The sequence below is a fragment of the Scyliorhinus canicula genome, chromosome 5 (assembly GCF_902713615.1).
Source record: "Scyliorhinus canicula chromosome 5, sScyCan1.1, whole genome shotgun sequence".
Classification (NCBI taxonomy): Eukaryota; Metazoa; Chordata; class Chondrichthyes; order Carcharhiniformes; family Scyliorhinidae; genus Scyliorhinus; species Scyliorhinus canicula.
Window position 1 is genome coordinate 125,867,431 of NC_052150.1, and position 22,874 is coordinate 125,890,304.

Consider the following 22,874-nt stretch of genomic DNA (forward strand, 5'->3'; position numbering starts at 1 on the left):
AATGGGCAGAGAAAAAACTAAAATACAGTTCAATGGATAAAAGCAAATTACTGTGGATGCTGGAATCTGAAACCAAAAGAGAAAATGCTGGCAAATCTCAGCAGGTCAGGCAGCATTGAACATAGAACAGTACAGCACAGAACAGGCCCTTCAGCCCTCGATGCTGTGCCGAGCAATGATCACCCTACTCAAACCCACGTATCCACCCTATACCCGTAACCCAACAACCCCCCCCCCCAACCTTACTTTTTTAGGACACTACGGGCAATTTAGCATGGCCAATCCACCTAACCCGCACATCTTTGTACTGTGGGAGAAAACCGGAGCACCCGGAGGAAACCCACGCACACACGGGGAGGACGTGCAGACTCCACACAGACAGTGACCCAGCCAGGAACCGAACCTGGGACCCTGGAGCTGTGAAGCATTTATGCTAACCACCATGCTACCGTGCTGCCCCAGCATCTGTAGGGAGAGAAAAGAGCTCACATTTCGAGTCCATATTACCCTTTCTCAAAGCTAAAAGCTCCTTCATCTTTCATTCCCTCACCCCACAGTATAAATATTTCCCACTTTCTATGTCTTTTAGCTTTGACAAAGGGTCATCTGGATCAAAACGTTAGCTCTTTTCTCTCCCTACAGATGCTGCCAGACCTGCTGAGATTTTCCACCATTTTCTCTTTGGTTACAGTTCAATGGAATGAGTCAGTGTATGGAAACGATATACTTTGCAAATTTGGTACTGGCTTTCGTTTGTTGGTGCACGATAGATCATTCATGTTTATATTTTCATTGCAAATTAATAATATATTCCATTACAATTCCATTACATCATAAATCTTACTCCATTCAATTACTGTGGACTTGATTTACAGACAGCCTCTCTATTGTGGTAACAATGGCAGAAGAAGAAGCCCTCCCCTAAACACGGCACCTACCATTTTCACAGGGATGGGACAAGACCTGGATATGCACATTCCACTGAGGTAGCAACCCGTAGATATGAGCAGCTGCTTCCCCTCATGTGTGAGAGAAGTCAGAAACTGCAGATTAGGCCTAGTAGTGGCAGGTCTGAACTTTAATTTGTTTTGGTAGCCAGGTACTCTTTTTGAGAGGTAAGGCACCCCTTTGAATATGGTCCTGAAACACCATTGGGGTGCTTAGATGCCCTTTAGGATTCCTAAAATTAGGCATGATTGTGCATTAAAAAATATATTAACTTATGGAACTGCGAAGCTCATTAGAACTGACAAAAACAACTGTCAAAAGTGTCAAGATACACTGTCAAGGCATTTGAAACTCCTGCTCTTTACATCTTTGAATATCTGGAGTATTAAAAAAAATGATTGCTTGCTATTTCACTGTAATGTTGACTTAAGCCTTAGAGGTACCATGGCTGAATTAGTGCTGCAGGATTGATTTCACAAGTCCATTAATTCAGTAAGGCGCCTGTTGTTTCACAGCTTGATTGGCAGTGGTCATGGACTCTTCTGAAGTTGGACTATGAAGTCAATGCTTGTTTTTAGAAAGGTTTATGCAATTGAATGAAAAGTTTTTCGTATAAAGGATGATATCGTTGAACGAATGCAAATGAGTAAATTTTTTTTATAAAGAGAGTGCTTTGTTGCAACTTTATTTGCAACTTTATTTAATCTCAACATGGGTTCTGAAATCTGACTATGGTTGTTACTGGGTGAGTTGACGTGATTGGCCAAGGGTGATGGGAAGTGATCATGGGTTGGCATCGGGCTATAAAGGGCCTTGGGAGGGTGGTTGAAGGGTAAAAACTGATATTGAGGATATGAGTGGGCAGCACGGTAGCATTGTGGTTAGCACAATCGCTTCACAGCTCCAGGGTCCCAGGTTCGATTCCCGGCTGGGTCACTGTCTGTGCGGAGTCTGCACATCCTCCCCGTGTGTGCGTGGGTTTCCTCCGGGTGCTCCGGTTTCCTCCCACAGTCCAAAGATGTGCGAGTTAGGTGAATTGGCCATGATAAATTCCCCTTAGTGTTGGGTGGGGTTGCTGGGTTATGGGGATAGGGTGGAGGTGTTAACCTTGGGTAGGGTGCTCTTTCCGGGCGCCAGTGCAGACTTGATGGGCCGAATGGTCTCCTTCTGCACTGTAAATTCTATGTAAAAAAAAAAAAATGAGGAGGAATGGGAGTGAGCAGAGAGGCATTGGAGGTATGACGGGCCATGGGTGTTAAATCTTAAACTTCAAAAGGGACTTGGATGTCCTTGTTCATAAGTCACTGAAAGCTAACATGCAAGTACAGCAAGGAACTAAGATGGTGAAAGGTATGTTGCTTTCCTTTCAAGAGGATTTGAGTTCAGGAGTAAAGGAGTCTTACTGCAATTATATAGAGCCTTGATGAGACTGCACCTGGAGTATTGTGTATAATTTCGTCCATTACCTAAGGAAAGATATACTTGTCATAGAACATAGAACATTACAGCACAGTACCGGCCCTTCGGCCCACGATGTTGCACCGTCCTGTGAAACCCCTCTAAAGTCCCTCTACACTATTCCCTTATTGTCCATTTGCCTATCCAATGACCATTTGAATGTGTTTAGTGTTGGCGAGTCCACTACTGTTGCAGGCAGGGCATTCCACGCCCTTACTACTCTCTATGAGTAAAGAACCTACCACATTTGTCCTGTATCTATCTCCCCTCAATTTAAAGCTATGTCCCCTCGTGCTGGACATCACCATCCGAGGAAAAAGGCTCTCGATGTCCACCCTATCTAATCCTCTGATCATCTTGTATGCCTCAATTAAGTCCCCTCTTAACCTTCTTCTCTCTAACGAAAAACAGCCTCAAGTCCTTCAGCCTTTCCTCATATGATCTTCCCTTATACCAGGCAACATTCTTGTAAATCTCCTCTATACCCTTTCCAATGCTTCCACATCTTTCCTATAATGTGGCGACCAGAACTGCACACAATACTCCAAATGCGGCCGCACCAGAGTTTTGTACAACTGCAACATGACCTCATGGCTCCGGAACTCAATTCCTCTACCAATAAAAGCTAACACACCGTACACCTTCTTAACAACCCTCTCAAACCGGGCGGCAACTTTCAGGGATCTATGGACATGGGCACCGAGATCTCTCTGCTCGTCCACACTACCAAGAATCTTACCATTAGCCCAGTACTCTGCCTTTCTGTTATTCCTTCCAAAATGAATCACCTCACACTTTTCTGCATTAAACTCCATCTGCCACCTGTCAGCCCAGCTCTGCAGCTTATCTTATGTCCCTCTGTAACTTGTAACATCCTTCTGCACTGTCCACAACTCCACCGACTTTAGTGTCATCTGCAAATTTACTCACCCATCCTTCTACGCCCTCCTCCAGGTCATTTATAAAAATGACAAACAGCAACGGCCCCAAAACAAATCCTTGTGGCACACCACTATTAACTGGACACCAGTCAGAGCATTTCCCATCAACCACCACTCTTTGTCTTCTATCAGCTAGCCAATTTCTGATCCAAACTGCTAAATAGGGGCTGGTTTAGCTCACAAAGCTAAATCGCTGGCTTTTAAAGCAGACCAAGCAGGCCAGCAGCACAGTTCGATTCCCGTACCAGCCTCCCCGGACAGGCGCCGGAATGTGGCGACTAGGGGCTTTTCACAGTAACTTCATTGAAGCCTACTCGTGACAATAAGCGATTTTCATTTTTCATAAATCACCCTGAATCCCATGCCTCTGTATTTTCTGCAATAGCCTACCGTGGGGAACCTTATCAAACGCTTTACTAAAATCCATATACACCACATCAATTGCTTTACCCTCATCTACCTGTTTGGTCACCTTCTCGAAGAACTCAATGAGGTTTGTGAGGTACAACCTACCCTTCACAAAACCATGTTGACTATCTCTAATCAAATTATTCCTTTCCAGATGATTATACATCCTATCTCTTATAAACCTTTCCAAGACTTTTCCCACAACAGAAGTAAGGCTCACTGGTCTATAGTTACCGGGGTTATCTCTACTCCCTTCTTGTACAAGGGGACAACATTTGCTATCCTCCAGTCCTCTGGCACTATTCCTGTAGACAAAGATGACTTAAAGATCAAAGCCAAAGACTCAGCAATCTCCTCCCTAGCTTCCCAGAGAATCCTAGGATAAATCCCATCGGGCCCAGGGGACTTATCTATTTTCACACTTTCCAGAATCGCTAACACCTCCTCCTTATGAACCTCAAGCCCTTCTAGTCTAGTAGCCTGTATCTCAGTATTCTCCTCGACAACTTTGTCTTTTTCCTGTGTGAATACTGACGAAAAATACTCATTTAGCACCTCTCCTATCTCCTCGGACTCTACGCACAACTTCCCACTACTGTCCTTGACTGGCCCTACTCTTACCTTAGTCATTCTTTTATTCCTGACATACCTATAGAAAGCTTTAGGGTTATCCTTGATCCTACCTGCCAAAGACTTCTCATGTCCTCGCTTGGCTCTTCTTAGCTCTCTCTTTAGAGCCTTCCTAGCTAACTTGTAACTCTCAAGCGACCCAACTGAACCATCACGTCTCATCTTCACATAAGCCTCCTTCTTCCTCTTGACAAGTGATTCAACTGCTTTAGTAACCCATGGTTCCCTCACTCGACCACTTCCTCCCTGCCTAACAGGTACATACTTATCAAGGACACGCAATAGCTGTTCCCTGAACATGCTCCACATTTCCATTGTGTCCATCCCCTGCAGTTTTCCTCTCCCGGCGATGCATCCTAAGTCTTGCCTCATTGCATCATAATTGCCTTTCCCCCAGCAATAACTCTTGCCCTGCGGTTTATACCTATCCCTTTCCATCGCTAAAGTAAACGTAATCGAATTGTGGTCACTATCACCAAAATGCTCACCTACCTCCAAATCTAACACCTGTCCTGGTTCATTACCCAGTACCAAATCCAATACGGCCTCGCCTCTTGGCCTATCTACATACTGCATCAGGAAACCCTCCTGCACACATTGGACAAAAACGGATCCATCTAAAGTACTCGAACTATAGTGTTCCCAGTCAATATTTGGAAAGTTAAAGTTCCCCATAACAACTACCCTGTTATTTTTGCTCCTATCCAGAATCATCTTTGCAATCCTTTCCTCTACATCTCTGGAATTTTTCGGAGGCCTATAGAAAAGCCCTAACAGGGTGACCTCTCCTTTCCTGTTTCTTAACTCAGCCCATACTATCTCAGTATTCGAGTCCTCATCAAATGTCCTCTCAGCCACCATAATACTGTCCTTGACTAACAATGCAACCCTTCTCCCTCTCTTACCACCTTCCCTGAACTTACTGAAATATCTAAACCCCGGCACCTGCAACAACCAAGAGGGAGTGCAAGGCAGGTTCACCAAATGAAACGGAGGATTGTCCTATGAAAAAAGATTAACTAGACTGGGCCTAGTTTGAAAAATGAGAGGAGCTCATTCAAACATACAAAAGTTTTACAGGGCTCAACAGGGTTGATGAAGAAAGGATGTTTCCCCTGACAGGTGGTGGTCTAGTACCAGGGGAGACACTCAAAATAAATGCTGGACCATTTAGGACTGAAATGATGAGGAATTTGTTCAATCAGAGGCTGGTGAATATTTGGCATTCGCTGTCCCAGGAGGACTATGGGACTCAGCCATTTCTGTACCAATGAAGAATGGCAGTCAAGAATACTACTAACTATTGCCACCTTATAGCTAGACAGACACACTTTATTTATTTCAATGGCATAGAGCAAATATTTTTAATTTTAAGTAGCAGAGTCGAGCAAATTTAAAACAAATTCCCACATTTGTTTTTGATAATTATGCATGGTGTACTATGGGTTTAAAAAACACTTACTCGGGCATCCGATCATCCTGGATGTGGCGATGCAGCGATACTTTATCACTGATGAAAACATTGATAGCATATCTTTCAATACCCTCCTCTTCTTTCTTTTTATCATCGGCATTCAACTGCAAATGCACAGCCTTACCCAACTCCCCCGGTCTACGTAGATCAACATCAGGCTTCTCATATACTGGGCGCGATAGATCCTCACTTTGTTTATCATTAGAATAGGCCCTGTATTCCCTCTCCTCACGACTGCTCTGTCCTGCAGAGTTGCGAAAAGTGGAGATTGACAGTTCAATAATGACATAAGTAATCCACAATAAACTGATCAGAACACAGCTCTTCCCAAGCCAGCTCCATTGGCGTTTCACACTGAACTTCATGGTGCTTCAATAATGATGTTCTTGTGGAGACCAAAGGACAGAATGTAGCTGGAACATCTGTAAAGGGACAATTAAGAAATTAGATAACAGGCTCTCAAAGGGCATTAGGTTTCACTCGTTTTTAAAAAACAGAACTGAACAAAATATTACAGAAAACCTTTCATTTTCCAAAATCAAAATATGCCCAATAAAGCTAATCTTGTCCGTGGAGACCTGGATCAATGACATGGCGGGTTCCATTAAGCTAGAGAAGGTCAAATTCGCCCTGAGAGGGTCGGTACAAGGGTTCTTTAGGCGGTGGCAACCTTTTCTCGACTTTCTGGCTCAACGATAGGGTGCGGGGACAGTAGCAGCAGCAACCCGGGGGGGGGAGGGGGGAAGGGGGAGGGAAAAGAGGGGGGGGCGGACAATGACTGTTTGTTTATTTAATTTTAATATATTTTTAAGTTCTTTTGTTGTTCATTGGGGTTGGGGGGGTGGGGGGATGTGATACATGCGTCGATACGGTCTGGGGGTGTCACAGTTATTATGGGTTATTTTGTTGCATTTCATTGTTTGTCGTTATGTTTTATATTTTCTGTAAAAAATTCCAATAAAAATTATATTAAAAAAAAGCTAATCTTGTCATTAACCTTTTTTCCGTCCTTCCCATACCTCATTTTGAATTTCTTTATCATGCTCATTGAATTCATATACATGCTTCCTTCAGCAAAGGGACCAATTCACTCCCAAGCCTTCGCCAATGTTGCTTCCCAAACGAAAGAGCTGCTGGTTTCCTCTCTACATAAGAAGCAGCAAGTAGCTATGAGGATCATCAACTTACTGGGCTACAAGTCCGACCACTGTCATGCCGCTCCCTACAAATGGACCTCGTGCCCTGGCAAACTAGAAGTTCCTGTCTTGCGACTTTGTTGCCCCCATGCAATTATCGCAGCCTCTTCTCGTCCTCACAATCTTAGATCACTGGGATCTAATTCACTTTATTTATCTCCAAATCACTCAGGAAGATGCAATTGTCAATGCACTAGAGTCATTGATGTGTACAAAACAGAAAAGGCCCTTTGTTTTTGATTGGTGCAGACTCGATAGGCCAATTACCTAACTGTTCTAATCCCATGTTCCAGCACTTGGCCCAGCCTTGTGTGCCGTGGCATTGCAAGGACACATATAAATACTTCTTAAATGTTATGAGGGTCTCTGATTCCACCACCCTTTCAGACAGGGAGTTCCAGGTTCCCACCACCCTCAGGGTGAAAAGGTTTTTCCTTATATCCCCTCTAAACCTCCCACCCCTTACCTTAAATCTATGCACCTTGGTCATTGACCCCTCCACCAAAGAGAAAGGTTTCTCCCTGTCTACTCTATATATGCCCCTCATAATTTTATACATCGAAATCATGTCGCCCCCCCCCCCCCCCCCATCAAGTCTACCCTTGCCTTGTTTGTCCTGTCCAAGTGCACCACCTCACACTTATCCAGGTTGATTTCCATTTATTAATAATAATAATAGTAATAATAACTTGTCACAAGTAGGCTTCAATAAAGTTACTGTGAAAAGTCCCTAGTCGTCACATTCCAGCGCCTGCTCAGGGAGACTGGTATGGGAATTGAATCCACGCTGCTGCCATGTTCTGCATTACAAGCCAGCTGTTTAGCTCACTGTGCTAAACAAGCCCCTTGTTCAACTTTTGCCACTGATCAGCCCATCTGACCAGCCCCTCTATATCCTCCTGTAATTTAAGGCTTTCCTCATCATTGTTTGCCACCCCACTAATTATCAGATCACCCCAACTTACTGATCAACCCTCCTACATTCAAGTCTAAAGAATTTTTATAGACCACCAACAGTAAAGGGCACCAACATTGATCTCTGCAGGCCTCCACTGGACAAAAGGCTTCCAGTTAGAAAAATACTCCTCGACATCACCCTCTGCTTCCTGCCATTCAGCCAATTCTGCATTCACTTTGCCCAATTTCCTTGAATCCCATAGGCTCTCACCTTTGCTAGAAGTCTTCTATGTGGGACCTCGTCAAAAGCCTTGCTGAAGTCCAAGTAGACCACATCAAATGCTTTTCCCTCATCTGTACACCAAGTCACCCATCAAAAAATTCAATCAATTTGGTCAAACACAACCTCCCCTTAACAACCATGCAGACTCATCTTGATTAATCCCAGCCTCTCTAAATACAGACTAATTCTATCTCTCGGAATGGCTTCCAGTAGTTCCCCAGCGCTGAGGCTTGACTGACTGGCCTGTAGCTTCTTGGTTTATCCCTCTCCCCGCCGCCACTACTTTTAAGCCTGCCAGACCACTCAGAACCTCTTCCTCAGTCAGTGTTAATGTCTTTAAATTTTATCACCGTCCTTCTCCCTGATTTCTATACCCACATCATCCCTCTCACTAACAGACATCGACACAAAGTATTCATTTAGAACTCAACCAACCCCATTCGGCTCCACACACAAATTACCACCGTGGTCCTTAATGGGCCTTCGTTTTTCCCTAGCTATCCTTTTACCCTTAATGTACTTGTAGATAGGGCTCCAAACTGAATGGTGGTGGGGCTGGGGGGGGGGGGGGTTCATTTGCATGGAAAATTAGAAAATCAAAAGGAGAAGGTATGAGAGCAAGTTAGTGATGAGGTGGTTTATTACCAGAAAATAAAAGGAAGGGACAGAACGTGTGAACATCCTACTGCACTTAGGAGTCATACAAGAATATGGAAATTTGATAATAGAATAATCTTAAAGGTTTTTGTGTCTGAATGCACAATGCATTTGAAACAAAGTTAACGAGTTAACAGCTCAAATAGAGACAAAGTGTGTATGACTTGGTGGCGATGGTTACAAGGAAACCAGGTCTGGGAGTTCATTACCTAAGGGTACTCAGTATTTCGGAAGGATAGACAGAAAGGAAAAGGAGGTGGTGTAGCTTTGGTGATAAAGGAAGGATCAGCACTATAGTGATAAATGATTATAGCCCCTAGAGACGAAGACATCAATTCAGTCCTGGCAGAAATAAGAAATAGCAAAGGAAAGGAGTCCCTGGTGGGAATAATCAATAGGTCCCCAAACAGCAGTTCTGCAATGGGGTACAATATAAACCAGGAAACTGGGAGCTTGTAAGAAAGGTACGACAATAATCTTGGGTAATTTTAATATGCATATGGTCTGGATTAATCAAATTGCAAGGGTAGCCTTAGACCACAAGACATAGGAGCAGAATTAGGTCATGCGGCCCATCAAGTCTGCTCCGCCATTCAATCATGGCTGATATTTTCTCATTCCAGCCTTGAGGGAGAATTCATTGAATGTATTAGAGATTGTTTCTTGGAGCAGTGTGTTCTGGAACCAACCATGGAGTAAGGTATTCTGGATTTGCTTTTGTGTAATGAGGAGGGATTAATTAATGGCCTCAAGGTTAATCATCTTCCAAAGAAGAGTGATCATAGCATGTAGAATTCAGTTTGATGGCAAGAAACTGAAGTCCCCATTAGCATTCGGGAGTTAAACAAAGGTAATTGCATATGCACGAGGACAGATTTGACCTAGTGGACTGGGCAGGAAGACTAAAATGTGGGACAGTTGATGAGCAGTTGTTTAAGGAGATATTCAATTTCTCTCAACTATTTGCCGGAGTCCTTCAAAGATGTAACAAGCCAAGTGGATAAGGGGGATTCTGTAGTTGTAGTATATCTGTACTTCTAGAAGGCACTTGATAAAGTGCAGCACAACAGGTTAATACACAAGGAAAGATCACACGGGGTTAGGGGTAGTTTATTAGCTTGGATAGACGACTGGCTAACCGACAGAAGGCAGAGAGTTAGGATGAATGGTTATTTTACTGGTTGGCAAGATGTAACTAATGGGCTGCCACAGAGTTTAGTCCTTGGGGCCCTAAATATTTACAATATATATTAATGACTTGGATGCAGGGATAGAAGGTACTCCAGCCAAATTTGCAGGTGACACTAAAATAGGTGGGATAGTAAGTTGCAATGAGGAAATAAGAAATTTACAAATGGATGTCAATAGGTTAAGTGAGTGGGCCAAAATTTGGCAAATTGAGTTTAATGTGGATTAGTGTTAGTTTATTAGTTTTGGATGGAAAAATGGAACAGCAGCTTTTTATTTAAATGGAGAGAACATTCAGAGTGTTTCTGTGCAGAGGGATCTGGGTGTCATTGTGTGTGAATTGCAGAAAACTAGCAGGCAGGTACATCCGGTAATAAGGAAGGCAAATGAAATTTTGGCTTTTATAGCTAAAGGAATAGAGTATAAAAGTAGGGAAGTGTTGCTGCAACTGTACAAGGCATTGGTGAGACCGCACTTGGAGTATTGTGCACAGTTTTGGTCCTCTTATTAGAGAAGGGATTTAGTTGGATTGGAGGCTGTTCAAAGGAGGTTCACTAGATTGATTTCAGAGATGAGGGCCGGGATTCTCCCGCAATTGCCAGGACGGTCCGATGCCGGCGCCAAGAGCGGCACGAACCACTCCGGCATCGGGCCGCCAGGAAGTTGCGAATCATCCGCACTTCCGGGGGATAGGCCAGCACCAGCGGGGTTGGAGCCGTGCCAACTGGCACCGAAGGGCCACCGTGGGCCGGCGCATGTGCAGAACCACCGGCGTGTTTCCCGCGCATGGGCAGTGGATTTCTACTCCGCGCAGGCCATGGCGGAGCCTTACAGAGGCCGTCGCGAAGGGAAAGAGTGCCCCCACGGCACAGACCCACCTGCAGATCGGTGGCTCCCGATCGCAGGCCACGCCACGTGGCCGCCCCCCGCCCACCCCCCGAGGTCTCCGGTAGCTTCCCTCCAAGTCGGTCCCGCCGGGATGGACCATGTCTATTTCACGCCGGCAGGACTAGCCGAAAATGGGTGGCCATTCGGCGCATCAGGGCCCGGAGAATTGCCGGGGGAGGGACCGCCAAAACTCGGCATCGGAGAATTCGGCAGCCGGCGTTGGAGCAGGATTCACATCATGCCCCGGCGATTCTCCGACCCGGCGTGGGGTCGGAGAATCCCGCACGAGGTGTTTGTCTGATGAAGAGAGATTGAACAGGTCAGGTCTGTACTCTCTAGAGTTTAAAAGAATGAGAGGATATCTAATTGAGGTACACAAGATGATAAAAGGCACTGAAAAGTAGATGTGGAGCGGATGTTTCCTATTGTAGGGCTATCTAGAACGAGAGGTCATAGTTCATAGTTATAGTTTTAGGTTAATGGGTTAACACATTTAAAACAGAGATGAGGAGAAATTACTTTTTTCAAAGGTGCATAAATCTGTGGAATTTACTACCCCAGGGTGTGGTGGATGCCAGGATATTGAGTAAATTTGAGGATATAGATAGATTTTTGATTAGTAATGGGTTGAAAGGTTATGGAGAAAAGTAAAATCATAGAATTTAGAGTGCAGAAGGAGGCCATTTGGCCCATTGAATCAGCACCTGTCCTTGGAAAGAGCACCCCATTTAAGCCCACGCTTCAACCTATCCCCGTAACCTAATAACCCCACCTAACCTTTTTGGACACCAAAGGCAATTTAGCGTGCCCAATCCACCGAACCTGCAGATCTTTGGACTGTGGGAGGAAATCAGAGCACCTGGAGGAAACCCACAGACACGAGAAGAACGTGCAGACTCCACACAGACCGAGACCCAAGCTGGGAATCAAACCTGGGACCATGGACCTTTGAAGCAACTGTGCTAACCACTGTGCTACCATGCTGCCCAGGAGTTGAGGTAGAGATGAGATCAACAAGGATCGCATTGGATAACAGAGCAGACTTTAGGGCTGACTTTCCTACTTCTGCTCCTAGTTCTAATGTAAAACAACTTCAGATTTTCCTTTATTTTACCTGCCAATATCCTTTCATGTCCCCTTTTTGTTCTCCTGGTGTGGTCTACCGGTTTCTTCACGCCCGACTTGATGACACAATGGGACCATTGAATCTTGCGAGAAGCCATTTCGACCAAACCTCGCAAGACATCATGATTTGGATCTCGCCCAGATCAGCATTTTTAAATGAGCCATCAGGACCATTTAAATGTGTCTGCACCGTATTCTCCGGGCCGCAGGCACTAACAGCCTCCCCAGCGAACTCTCATCATTTAACACTGGTCCACATAAACATGGACCAGCCGCAACAGCACCTGGAGATTTCTCCAGCCCATTGGGGACTCTCTGCTGGACGAGCATTGAGCAGGGTGGTATCTTGGCACTCCCATTGGCAACCCAGGCATCTTAGCACTGCCATGCTGACACATTGGCACTGCCACCTGGGCATCCTGGCAGTGTCACCCTGGCCAGGATGTCTTGGTGGCACTGCCAGACTGGAAGTGCCAAGGTTTCCGGGTGCCTGGTTGCCCATGCCAGGGGTCAGGCCCAAGGGGCGTTCCTCACCAAGGCCAAAGAAACCTGACAAAGTGCTTTTGAAAAGCAGGGTCTTTCTCAATGCTGCAGGTGCCAAAAACACCCCGCTACACGCGCCCAAAACTGGACTTGTATTTCCCCGTTGAATTGCACTCCTAATTTCCTTTTTAAGTTCCCTCTTGCACATTCTATACTCCTTGGACTTCTGCTGTGTTGAGCCCTTGATATCTATCCTAAGCCTTCCTTTTTCTTTTCATCCAATGCTGTATATCCCTCGAAATGCAGGGTTCATTGGATTTGTTGGTCCCACCCTTATTCTTTATTGGAACATGTTGACCCTGTACTGTCCCTTTCCCTTCTTGAATCCATCCACTATAATCCCATGGGACTCAGATTTCCATATTAAATAATGTGGTTTACTTATAAAATATGTCTGATACAATGACTCCTGTTAAGTTCTAATCTTTCATTCTATGCTGGGTTTTGGACATCAGTGAATGCAGTCAACTATTTTGCAACCGTCTGCAAAATGCTCCAGCACTGGCTGTGCATTTCAGATCAACAGGAACCACCCTGTTTCCAACAGTTTTGTCATCACCCTTGTTCCGTCTCTCCCCTAGTTTCTCAGGCCTAATAAATATCTCTTTGTCTTTTGGGCCAGAAGCTTAAATATCCCGCAAGCATGCCAAATTGTTTGCAGACAAAATAAAATATATTCATGGCTTAATACCTCCTCTGATTGAATAATCCATTTATCCTTCCAAATTGAAGTCTTTCTGCCAAGATTAACAGATAAATAACATTTATGGACACGATTCAGTGATCACGTTGTGTCTGATGAGGACCCGGGTCCTGATCCGCACTGGACGAATCCCAAATCGGGCTCAGCGCCAGGCCAATCGCAAATCACCCACCAAAGTTATGTGGATCTCGCCCTCATTTGGTGTGATACATAGAACATAGAACATTACAGCGCAGTACAGGCCCTTCGGCCCACGATGTTGCGCCGTCCTGTGAAACCGGATCAGCATACTTAAATGAGCCTTTATCCAGACGCCAGATTCACCCGGTGCCAGGGAGTCATCGGCTGTGTCTGCGAGAACTCGCCAGGACAATGTTTAGTACAGGTCTCTACAAATGTGGACAAGGCACAACAGCACCTGGGGGGGGGGGGGGGGGGGGGGGGTTGTAGCCACCAAAGTTGGCCATTCCCCAAATACAAAATGGAGGAACGCAAAGCTTGCAGGGTAAAATGGACAAAGTTTGCAGCACAAGCAGGCTGCAACAAGCCAATGTGTATTCTGTCTGCTAAGAGAGCAGACAACACCGAAACGAACATTCCGCATAATAATGAGGCAATCTCCGGGATAGTTAACATAGTAATGGAACGATCCCAGGGACAATGGACACAAATAGAGAAGTGTTGCAACAGTGTATGGGAAACCAGATACCCCGGCACCAGCGGGGTTCGAAAACAAAGCACCTGAAGGCCCGCCCAGTAACCGAGAGATAGCCTCAGTATTGGGGGGATTCAAACAAATCGATTGGGAAGAGACCCAATCGATTCCCAGCAGGAAAAGGGTCCGCCCAAAAGGGCGTGAAGCCCTAGGACCTATAAAAGACAGGTCCCACACTTAGTTTGTTCTTCTTGACCAGCCCTCCTCTCTGGACCAGCCCCTCGACCAGCTTTTACCAAAGAAGACCTTGACCGAGAGAGAGGAGAGGTTTGGGACAGCAGCCACCAGCAAGTAAGTGTCTCACAACGATCGCTACCAGAGATAGACACTCCTGACCCCTTTTTAACCCGTACCAACCTGAAGTCTGCGGACCAGTGCAGAGCAAGAGGCCTTGTCCCCTGATCCGGCAGTTCCCTTTAAGATAAGTATTGGTTTATGTAGTGGTAGGAATAGTTTAATCATCTTAGCGTGTGCATGGGTAGTATTATAATTGTATTATAATAAACTCATTTGTTTGAACTTACTAATTGGTGTATGGTTTATTGCTTTGAACTTGACCTTGAAACTTGTGGCGGTATCTTAAACGATACCTGGCGACTCCAGAGCTAAGTAACGAAACAGAGCCAAATCGGGTGTTAAGCACATCACCCAGAACGAGCAACAGGGTACCCTGTGGAAGGGAAATTAATGAGTTGTCAACTTAGAAGCATGCTGGGAAATGCTTCACTATAGTTCAACACTATTTTTGAATGAAAATAAGTAAGTCAGGTAACATAAATGAAATACTGCTTAATATTCTGGTCTTGGCCTTATTATGAACAGTGTCCTCCGAAAGATAACAAAATGTGTACTCGAGTTGTTTCTAGCCAAGGGCAAGAACATACACACTATGTATTTCATCTAACGTACTTTCCAAGGTCTATTTAATATAAACATGCCTGTTTACTTCAGGCTGTTATTTCAGACTATAAAAATATGCTTCCTTGAATTGAATCTCAGAGTGCAGCGCACTGGCTTTGCAGCTGGAACACTCTCTCTCCGCAAATATATTTGTGTAAATAAATTTCCTTAAATCGAACCTCGAGGAATTTTTCTTTATTATAATTTCCACGACAGTCCCCCAGGCTTTTAAAGACTCCTGGATGGTGGTGGACTGGGCAAGGTTGTAGCCTGACACTCCCCCTGTCAGTGCCGCCCTGCACCTGAGACCCACAAACAGTCAAAAGTATCAATTCTGCTAGTCTTCCCCTGCTATTCATTCACTGTGAAGAAATAGTGGAGCCTTTCGATGTACTGGCTCAAGTCTTTGGCCCTCTGGCCAAACTGGCCTAACTTTGGCATTTTCACTCACCTTTTGGGTGCTACCTTATCGTTAGTTTCCAATTCTCCTCTGTCTTTAGAGGTTTCTTCTCCCCCCACCGCTCCCAAAACCTGAACTGCTGACAACTAACGATCAAACCGTTTACCTCCATGACAGCAACGGGTGTTTATTAACAGTGGCAAAGGCAACTATATACAGGCACCGAGCAATGTTGGTTAGGTCTTGACTCTCCAGCTCTAGGGTCCACACCGCCCTGGCCCTGCTTGCAGGGCCCCGCACTCACTCTCTCTCTATTGGCCAGGGCTCCCACACAATTGGTCCTGAGCCGGTCATGTAGACCACAAAGCCCACCATCACGGACTTCCTGAGGTCCCGAATAGTGGGATATAAATGCAAGCTTTAATTTTCTTAACATGTCCCAACTTGTACCTTTTTGTTCTTAACAGTATTAAGAAAGTGTTTTAAAAGATATACCTAGGTTATGTTGCTGGCCAAGAGCGCTGCTATTGCAATAACGACTCATGGGTACTACTGTTTAGATTGACTCTAGATAGAGCATGGGAGCAAGGCCTCCTCCTAAATGACTGCAAAGTGTGGGATGCTGCAATAGCACAGACTTTTGTGGGGGGAAAGGAATTTGTTACTTCTACTGGTTGACTGTTCTTGGTGATCTACTTTTCAAACAATAATTATCTAGTAAGTGAAATGAAACAATGTAAGTAACCTGAGATATCAGCAATTTTGTGCTGTAACAGTCATATTTTGCATTAAGTGATGCTGAATTATGATAGTTATTCAAACTAGAACAAATATCTAAGAACTTGGTTGTGCATATTTAAAGTCACCATAGTCCCAGATGACCATTGGTTGCTTTCCCCCTCAAAAGGGGAGAGCTGACTGGTGGTGATTTCACCGGAGATTCACCACAACTCAGGTAAGGGGAAAGGTTGAAAAGGCAGGGCCTTCATTAATAACTTCAGCCAGGAATTTAACCCGTGCTGTTGGCCCCATTCAGCATGACAAATTAGCTGTCCAGCCAACCGAGCTAAACCTGCCCCCAGTATTACAGAAGTGATTGCTCATATATTCTAGTTAGGAGTTAGTGATTTAGTGATGTAGTGCATGTTCTTGGGACTAACCAGGAAAGTGATGAGGAGCAGCTTAAATTGTTTGCACTATTGCCACTTTTGAAGTGAGTGCATTAGGTGTGCGGGGGGCAATAATGATGGTCCCTCATTTTAAAGTGGATCAAAAATTCCATTAATTACAATCGAAGTGTCTGCACAGATGAAAAATAACTTGTATTATTTACTAGGGAAAATGCTGGAAAATCTCAGCAAGTCTGGCAGCATCTGCAGGGAGAGAAAAGAGCTAACATTTCGAGTCCGATGACTCTTTGTCAAAGCTCAAAGATTCCAGCATCCGCAATAATTTGCTTTTATATTGTAATATTTACAACTTCAGTGCCAAAATATTTGTATTACAATGCATAATCAAAGAACGCTCAAACCGGGCTTATTCACTCTTCCAACTTCTTCAAGCAGGCAGGAGATACAGAAGTCTGAGAGCACACACTAATAGGTTCAAAAACAGCTTCTTCCCCGCTGTTACCAGACTCCTGAATGACCCTCTTATGGACTGATCAGATCTCTTCACACATCTTCTGTACTGGGTAGTACTGCAGGCCTGTATGCTTCACCTGATGCCTGTGTCTATGTATTAACAGTGTCTATATATTTACATTGTCTATTTATGTATATCCAATTTTGTTTTAATGGATGGAATGATCTGTCTCACCTGTGCACAGAACAATACTTTTCACTGTACCTCGGTACACATGACAATAAAACAAATCCAATTTAAAACAAATCCAATTACTACAGCCAATGCTATTTTTGTGTTAATCTTGATGACCTAGTGTCTCAGTGCATTAGACAAATGCCCATTGCAGGTTGTTTTTTTAAAGCTGTAAAATGCATTTCACCACAATATCAATGTTTCTTGATTCAAACTAAAATATATCTAGGAAGAATAAATGGCAGAGATGGCTACTGAATAATTAAGCAAAAATCAAACTTCTTAAAGTTACCAAATAAAAGATCTATGAAGCTAATAATTCTATGTTGCTGTCACAAATTGAATCAGCTGATCAGAAAAATATCAACCTCAGTGGTTTATCTTGGATGGGGTCAGATGATTGTGACAGGCTTGTTTGGATACTAAAGGAAAAGATAACACCTTCCACTCAAGTGAGCAGCTACTGAACAATAATCAACGAAAGTCTGTGCCACATTGTGGATTCTGAAGGTTGTAAGATTTTCCAATAAAACTTCTGAGTAAGTGTTTTTGGCTGGTTTGTACCACGCCTCAATGTGGGAGTCAGCTATATCTGTGGTATGGATACGCTGAAGACCCGAGGACTCTTATGATGCCTTTCTTAAAACAGGGCTGCCAGAACTAACTTAATAAGCAACTGACATGTCTTTATGATAATTGTGTTTGTGCAATGCATTTTATTTTCAGGAATTATAAAGAGGTGGCTCACAACTCATAGCGTCTTTGCATTCCATTTATTGTAGAATATAAATAGGGAGAAGTGTTAAATTGAGGAGAAAGATTTGTGGAAAGGAAAGAAAGTCAAATATGTAACTAGTGAGGGATAAGAAAACTGACACCTTCACAAGACAGAACTTTTATTATACATGCACGTAGGATGGCCACTCTATAACCAGTATTAGAAATATGCATCCTCGTCTTGTGTTAGCTCACAGGTTAACCATATCTTCTGTACACAATGAAGGCATCACTGTACAATTCACATCAATAAGACAAGACAGTATTTACTATTCAAACACTAGAATTATAAATAATGTAGAAGTGTAAAATGTTGTCAGTATGAATAATTCACTTTTGCTTTACTGCCACAGAGCGGAACAAATCTCTCATCCTAGCCAAATAAAGTTAAACTGCCAGTATTGATACCTTTATCAGGAGAAGGAGGACACCTTGTACCAACTCTGAGTAAACTGTCTCCTTTCATGTGCATTTCACCTTCTGTATGAAACTCAAAATGGGATCACTTTAAATTAGATGTCAACATGTGTGTACTAAACAAGAGGGGAAAAAAGTAAAAAGACACAAGAGCATAAACATAGATTACTACTTGCAGGAGTAAACTAGGCTGTACATAAATCTTTGGTCAAATGGAGTTTTATCGAGCAAGATAGAATTTACATTTATAAGTTGGCTTATTATGTCTCAGGATATCGCAAAATAATTTTAAAGTGCTGTCATTCTTGTGATGTAGGCAGGGACACTGGTTTTCTGCACACAGCAATCTTCAAAGGCAATAATTAAATTGACGATCAGCAAATCTATTTTTTATGGGGGGATATCTGATGGAGAAATGTTGATGCACACCCTTGTACTTCTAATAGCACAAGTGGATCCCTTACAGATTCGGAAACATACAGATCGGCCCATCAGCAAAGCAGCATTCCCTTAGCACTGCACTGAAATAGCAGCCTAAAGTATGTGCTCAAGTCCTGAGTGAGACTTGGAACTCACAACCTCTTTGCCCAAGAGCTGTACCAACTAATCCAAATTGACAAGAAAGTAGCAGAATTTATTTTTAAATTGCACCAACTTTCAAAAGGCTTCGCCATCCAGCCCAAGAGTCCTAATCCAGACATCATGGCCAAGATTCTCTGGCTCATAATGCCTCATGGTTTTCTCAGCAGTGGGAGGTGGCCCGCCATTAGCCAGCACGGGATCTTCTGGTCCAGCTGCTGTCAATGGGATTTCCCACTGAATCCACCCCATGTGGCCAGGAAACCTGCAGCAGGGGTGTGACGTCAACAAAACTAAAACAATCCCATCGGCATCAACAGCCAAAAGATCTCACCCTATTTTAATCTCCCACCTGCCTTTGTGTCAATCAGATATTCTGCAAAATGCTGAAATGTCTCTTTCGTAACAAAAACAGATCACGTTTCCTTATCCTTTCTCCATTCGTTAATAAGCTGAAGCCAGAAACAATCTGAAATATTCAAGATTTTCAGGCATTGCCAAGTCATCCAACAGTAAATTGGTCTGGATATTAGCAGTAGTTGGGCCAACTCTTTCACTGTAACTAACCTTTCCATATTACAATACTTGGCCAGCTTCTCCAATCTGCTGTTCCTGTGCTGTACTTTTCTTTGTTCTTTGTTCTTGATTTCACATGTCACAAATATTTCAACTGCTTTGCATAAATGGAAACTGAGAGTGGCAACACCAGTAAAGTTGTTTAACAAAATTAACATTTTTAAAAATTCTCCATCACCAATCCCTTCGAATTTAGCATTTTAAGATGTACATTGAACACCACAGAACGGGAGATAAATATAAAATAATAAGACTGCAAGGTGGTCAATTGACCAATTGCAGATTTTGCAAACTAATTTAACAGGGAACTGCAAAAGAACCATACTATTGAGTTCCACCATAACATTCTGTGGGTCTACTTATGACCTAATCATTTACTTCCCTTGCCAGTTGCTGATATATAACATGAAAATTTAAATTTTAAGTCAATGATTTCATCTGTATCTTCATGTTCACCTTTGCAAAAGCCTCAACCAAAAAAATTCAAGAGCAGGACTACAGTGGTGGGAACATCGGCATTATCCCACATCATTTTTTGAGTTGCCATGTTCTACAAGTCTGGGTGATCAACAATGCCAGCCACCCAGTTACCCAAAGTATTGGACGGAAATAAAAGTTGTGATCCATTATAGAGTTCAATCAAAAAGTATCATGATGCATAAAACATTACATCTGTGGGATAGGCTGGCTGGGTCAGTAGATCATTCATCCATCATTTTTTGTAGGTTTATATCCATCTTTAGATTGCTCTTTAGACAATGAAGGTTATTTGGAAGAGGTCTGAAGTCAGGATAGAGAGTATCAATTTTTTCTAAGGAGTAAATCAGACTACTTTCTAATCTGAGTATTTTGCACTTGTAGAGTTAAGATTGGATTGAAGGCAGTTACTCTAGTAAATCAAGTTGAATATTTAAAATAAAAACAGAAAACACGAGACAGAAACTGAAGAATCATATTGGACTCAAAACTCTGCTTCTCTCTCCACAGATGCCGCGTATTTTCATTTCAGATTTTCAACATCTGCGTCATTTCAATTTTTAAAAAATAGATATATTCATTGGCAAGGCCAGCATTTGGTGCTCGTCCCTAGTTGCTCTTGAACTGAGTGGATTGCCAGGCCATTTCAGAGGTTGGTTAGTCACATTGCTGTGGGTCTGCAGTGGTGTGTGCCAGAACAGGTAAGGACAGCATATGTCCTTCCCTAAGGCTCATTAGTGAACCAGATGGGGTTTTATGATAACTTCCTGGTTACTATTAAATCACATGAAGACTTGAGTTACTGTTCATAATAGAGTTTTATTATAGGGAATCCGAGTGATTATTCCTCCCTGTTGCATAGTTAAGTCCTTAATGAACTGCATAAAGGACATCCTGGTGTTGTGAGGATGAAGCAACTGGCACAGTTATTTTTGGTGGCCAGGATTAGATGCTCAAATATAAGAGAATGTGGGGCAATGTCAGTCCTGTGCAAAACTAAGAAACACTCCACCACTGAAACCATTTAATCCGTGGGAATGGCTGGCACAGCCATGGCAGAGAGTATGCATTGACTACACTGATCCAAGTGATTGCACTCTAAATGGCCAGAATTTGTTATCTTGCAATCCACAGTGACCGAACAAACCATTGAGAAGCTAGACAAAATATTTGCAAGATTTTGCACACAGGAGCAGGCCATAAGTGACAATGGTATTCAGTTCAATTTGAAGGAGCTTGTGGAATACTTAAGAGGGAACAATATACAGCAGATAAAGGTAACTCCGTACCATCCTGCCGTAAATGGATTAGCCGAACATTTCATTCAATCATTCAAACATTCCATCAAGGAATTGAAGGACCAAGGTACAATGACCAGAAGAGTAAACAAATTCTTAATGTCTTATCGGAGCACTACACACGCAACAACACAGAGTTCATCAGCAAAGCTGCTCTGCAGGAGGAAACTGTGGACAGTTTGATTTGTTACTATCACCTGATACTTCAGAGATTGTCAAACGACAACAACAAGCACAGATTTCCAGGAGAGTTCAGAACTCTAAAGAGAGAGTATTCAATCAAGGAGAGGGAATGCCAGCCAGAAGCAACACTGCCAACAAAAAATGGGTACCTGCTATGATCCTAGCAAAGACAGGTCCAATATCATACACCGTACAGATGATGAAAGAATTTGGTGACATCATGCTAACCAGCTACTAGCTTCATGAAGTGAAATCACCGACTGCTCAAGAAATATTTCCCTTGGAACAGAGGCCAGGCGCAGAGGCAAGCTCAGATTTTGTTGCGGAGAACATCCCAATACCTGCAGAGGGGGACACTGGAGCAACGTCCCAGGAAGTACTACCCATTGAAGGAAAAGAGGACACTTCCATGTTCGAGTAGTCAGGTTCCAGAGCTTCTAAAATGACCTAAAAGGAATAGACGTCCATCTGAGAGATTGTCGCATTGAGTTGTAAATATGTGTATGGAGATTAAGTGGGTCTGTTGTAAAAACATTAAGCAGTTGGTGTTGCACTAAAGAAGTAATGATGGAAGGGTGTTATGTATCAGAGACTACATCACTGCTAGCGAAGCATCACACGATCTATAGTAATAATAAAAATCTTTATTGTCACAAGTAGGCTTACATTGCAATGAAGTTACTGTGAAAAGCCCCTAGTCGTCTGTCCAGGTACACAGAGAGAGAATTCAGAATGTCCAAATTACCTAACAGCACGTCTTTCGGGACTAGTGGGAGGAAACCGGAGAACCCGGAAGAAACCCACGCAGACACGGGGAGAATGTGCAGACTCCGCACAGACAGTGACCCAGCGGGAATCGAACCTGGGACCCTGGCGCTGTGAAGCCACAGTGCTACCCACTGTGCTAACATGATGTCAGCAGTGAGTGTTTGCACGGTCTTCAGTTCTCCATCTTAGATTGTATGGGCAACAACCCTAATAGAACCTCTCATCTTCTTTATAAGAATCCAGTGTGTGGGCACCTCCATACCGTTTCTTTTTTCAGCAATTAAAAAATATTATAGTAATCTAGGCTGAAAGTTCAGTGCAGCACTGAGGGAATGCTGCAACGTCAGAGGTGCCATCAATCACATGAGACATTAAAAAATGACCTTGTTCAGGTCAACATGAAAGATCCCATGGTACTAAAGAGCAGCAGAGCAAGTTGCTTTGTATCCTGGCCAATAGTTATACTTCAATAAACACCACCTGTTGGTGTATGCAATTTGTCTGCCACAGTGACAATAATTCAAAAGCAATTGATAGATTGTAAGGCACTTTGGGATATCCTGATGGCATGAGCGATGATATATTAATGCAAGATATTTATTTATTTGACCTCAATTAATAAAGACC

General features: G+C 43.4%; 1 protein-coding gene across 2 annotated transcripts in view; it reads right to left on the minus strand.

The window, feature by feature from the left end:
* Nucleotides 1-22,874, minus strand: part of poc1bl (POC1 centriolar protein homolog B (Chlamydomonas), like) — a 94,443-nt gene that overhangs the window by 65,814 nt on the left and 5,755 nt on the right. Inside the window, exons 1-2 of one of the 2 annotated variants that reach the window (XM_038797586.1) lie at nucleotides 14,579-14,596; nucleotides 5,848-6,281 (exon numbers count right to left, since the gene is read on the minus strand). In XM_038797586.1, the coding sequence (XP_038653514.1) occupies nucleotides 5,848-6,224 (377 nt within the window). In that variant the 5' untranslated portion in view covers nucleotides 6,225-6,281; nucleotides 14,579-14,596. Of the gene's footprint in view, nucleotides 1-5,847; nucleotides 6,282-14,578; nucleotides 14,597-22,874 lie in introns of those variants that run through there. The other variant, XM_038797585.1, reaches the window with a different exon arrangement.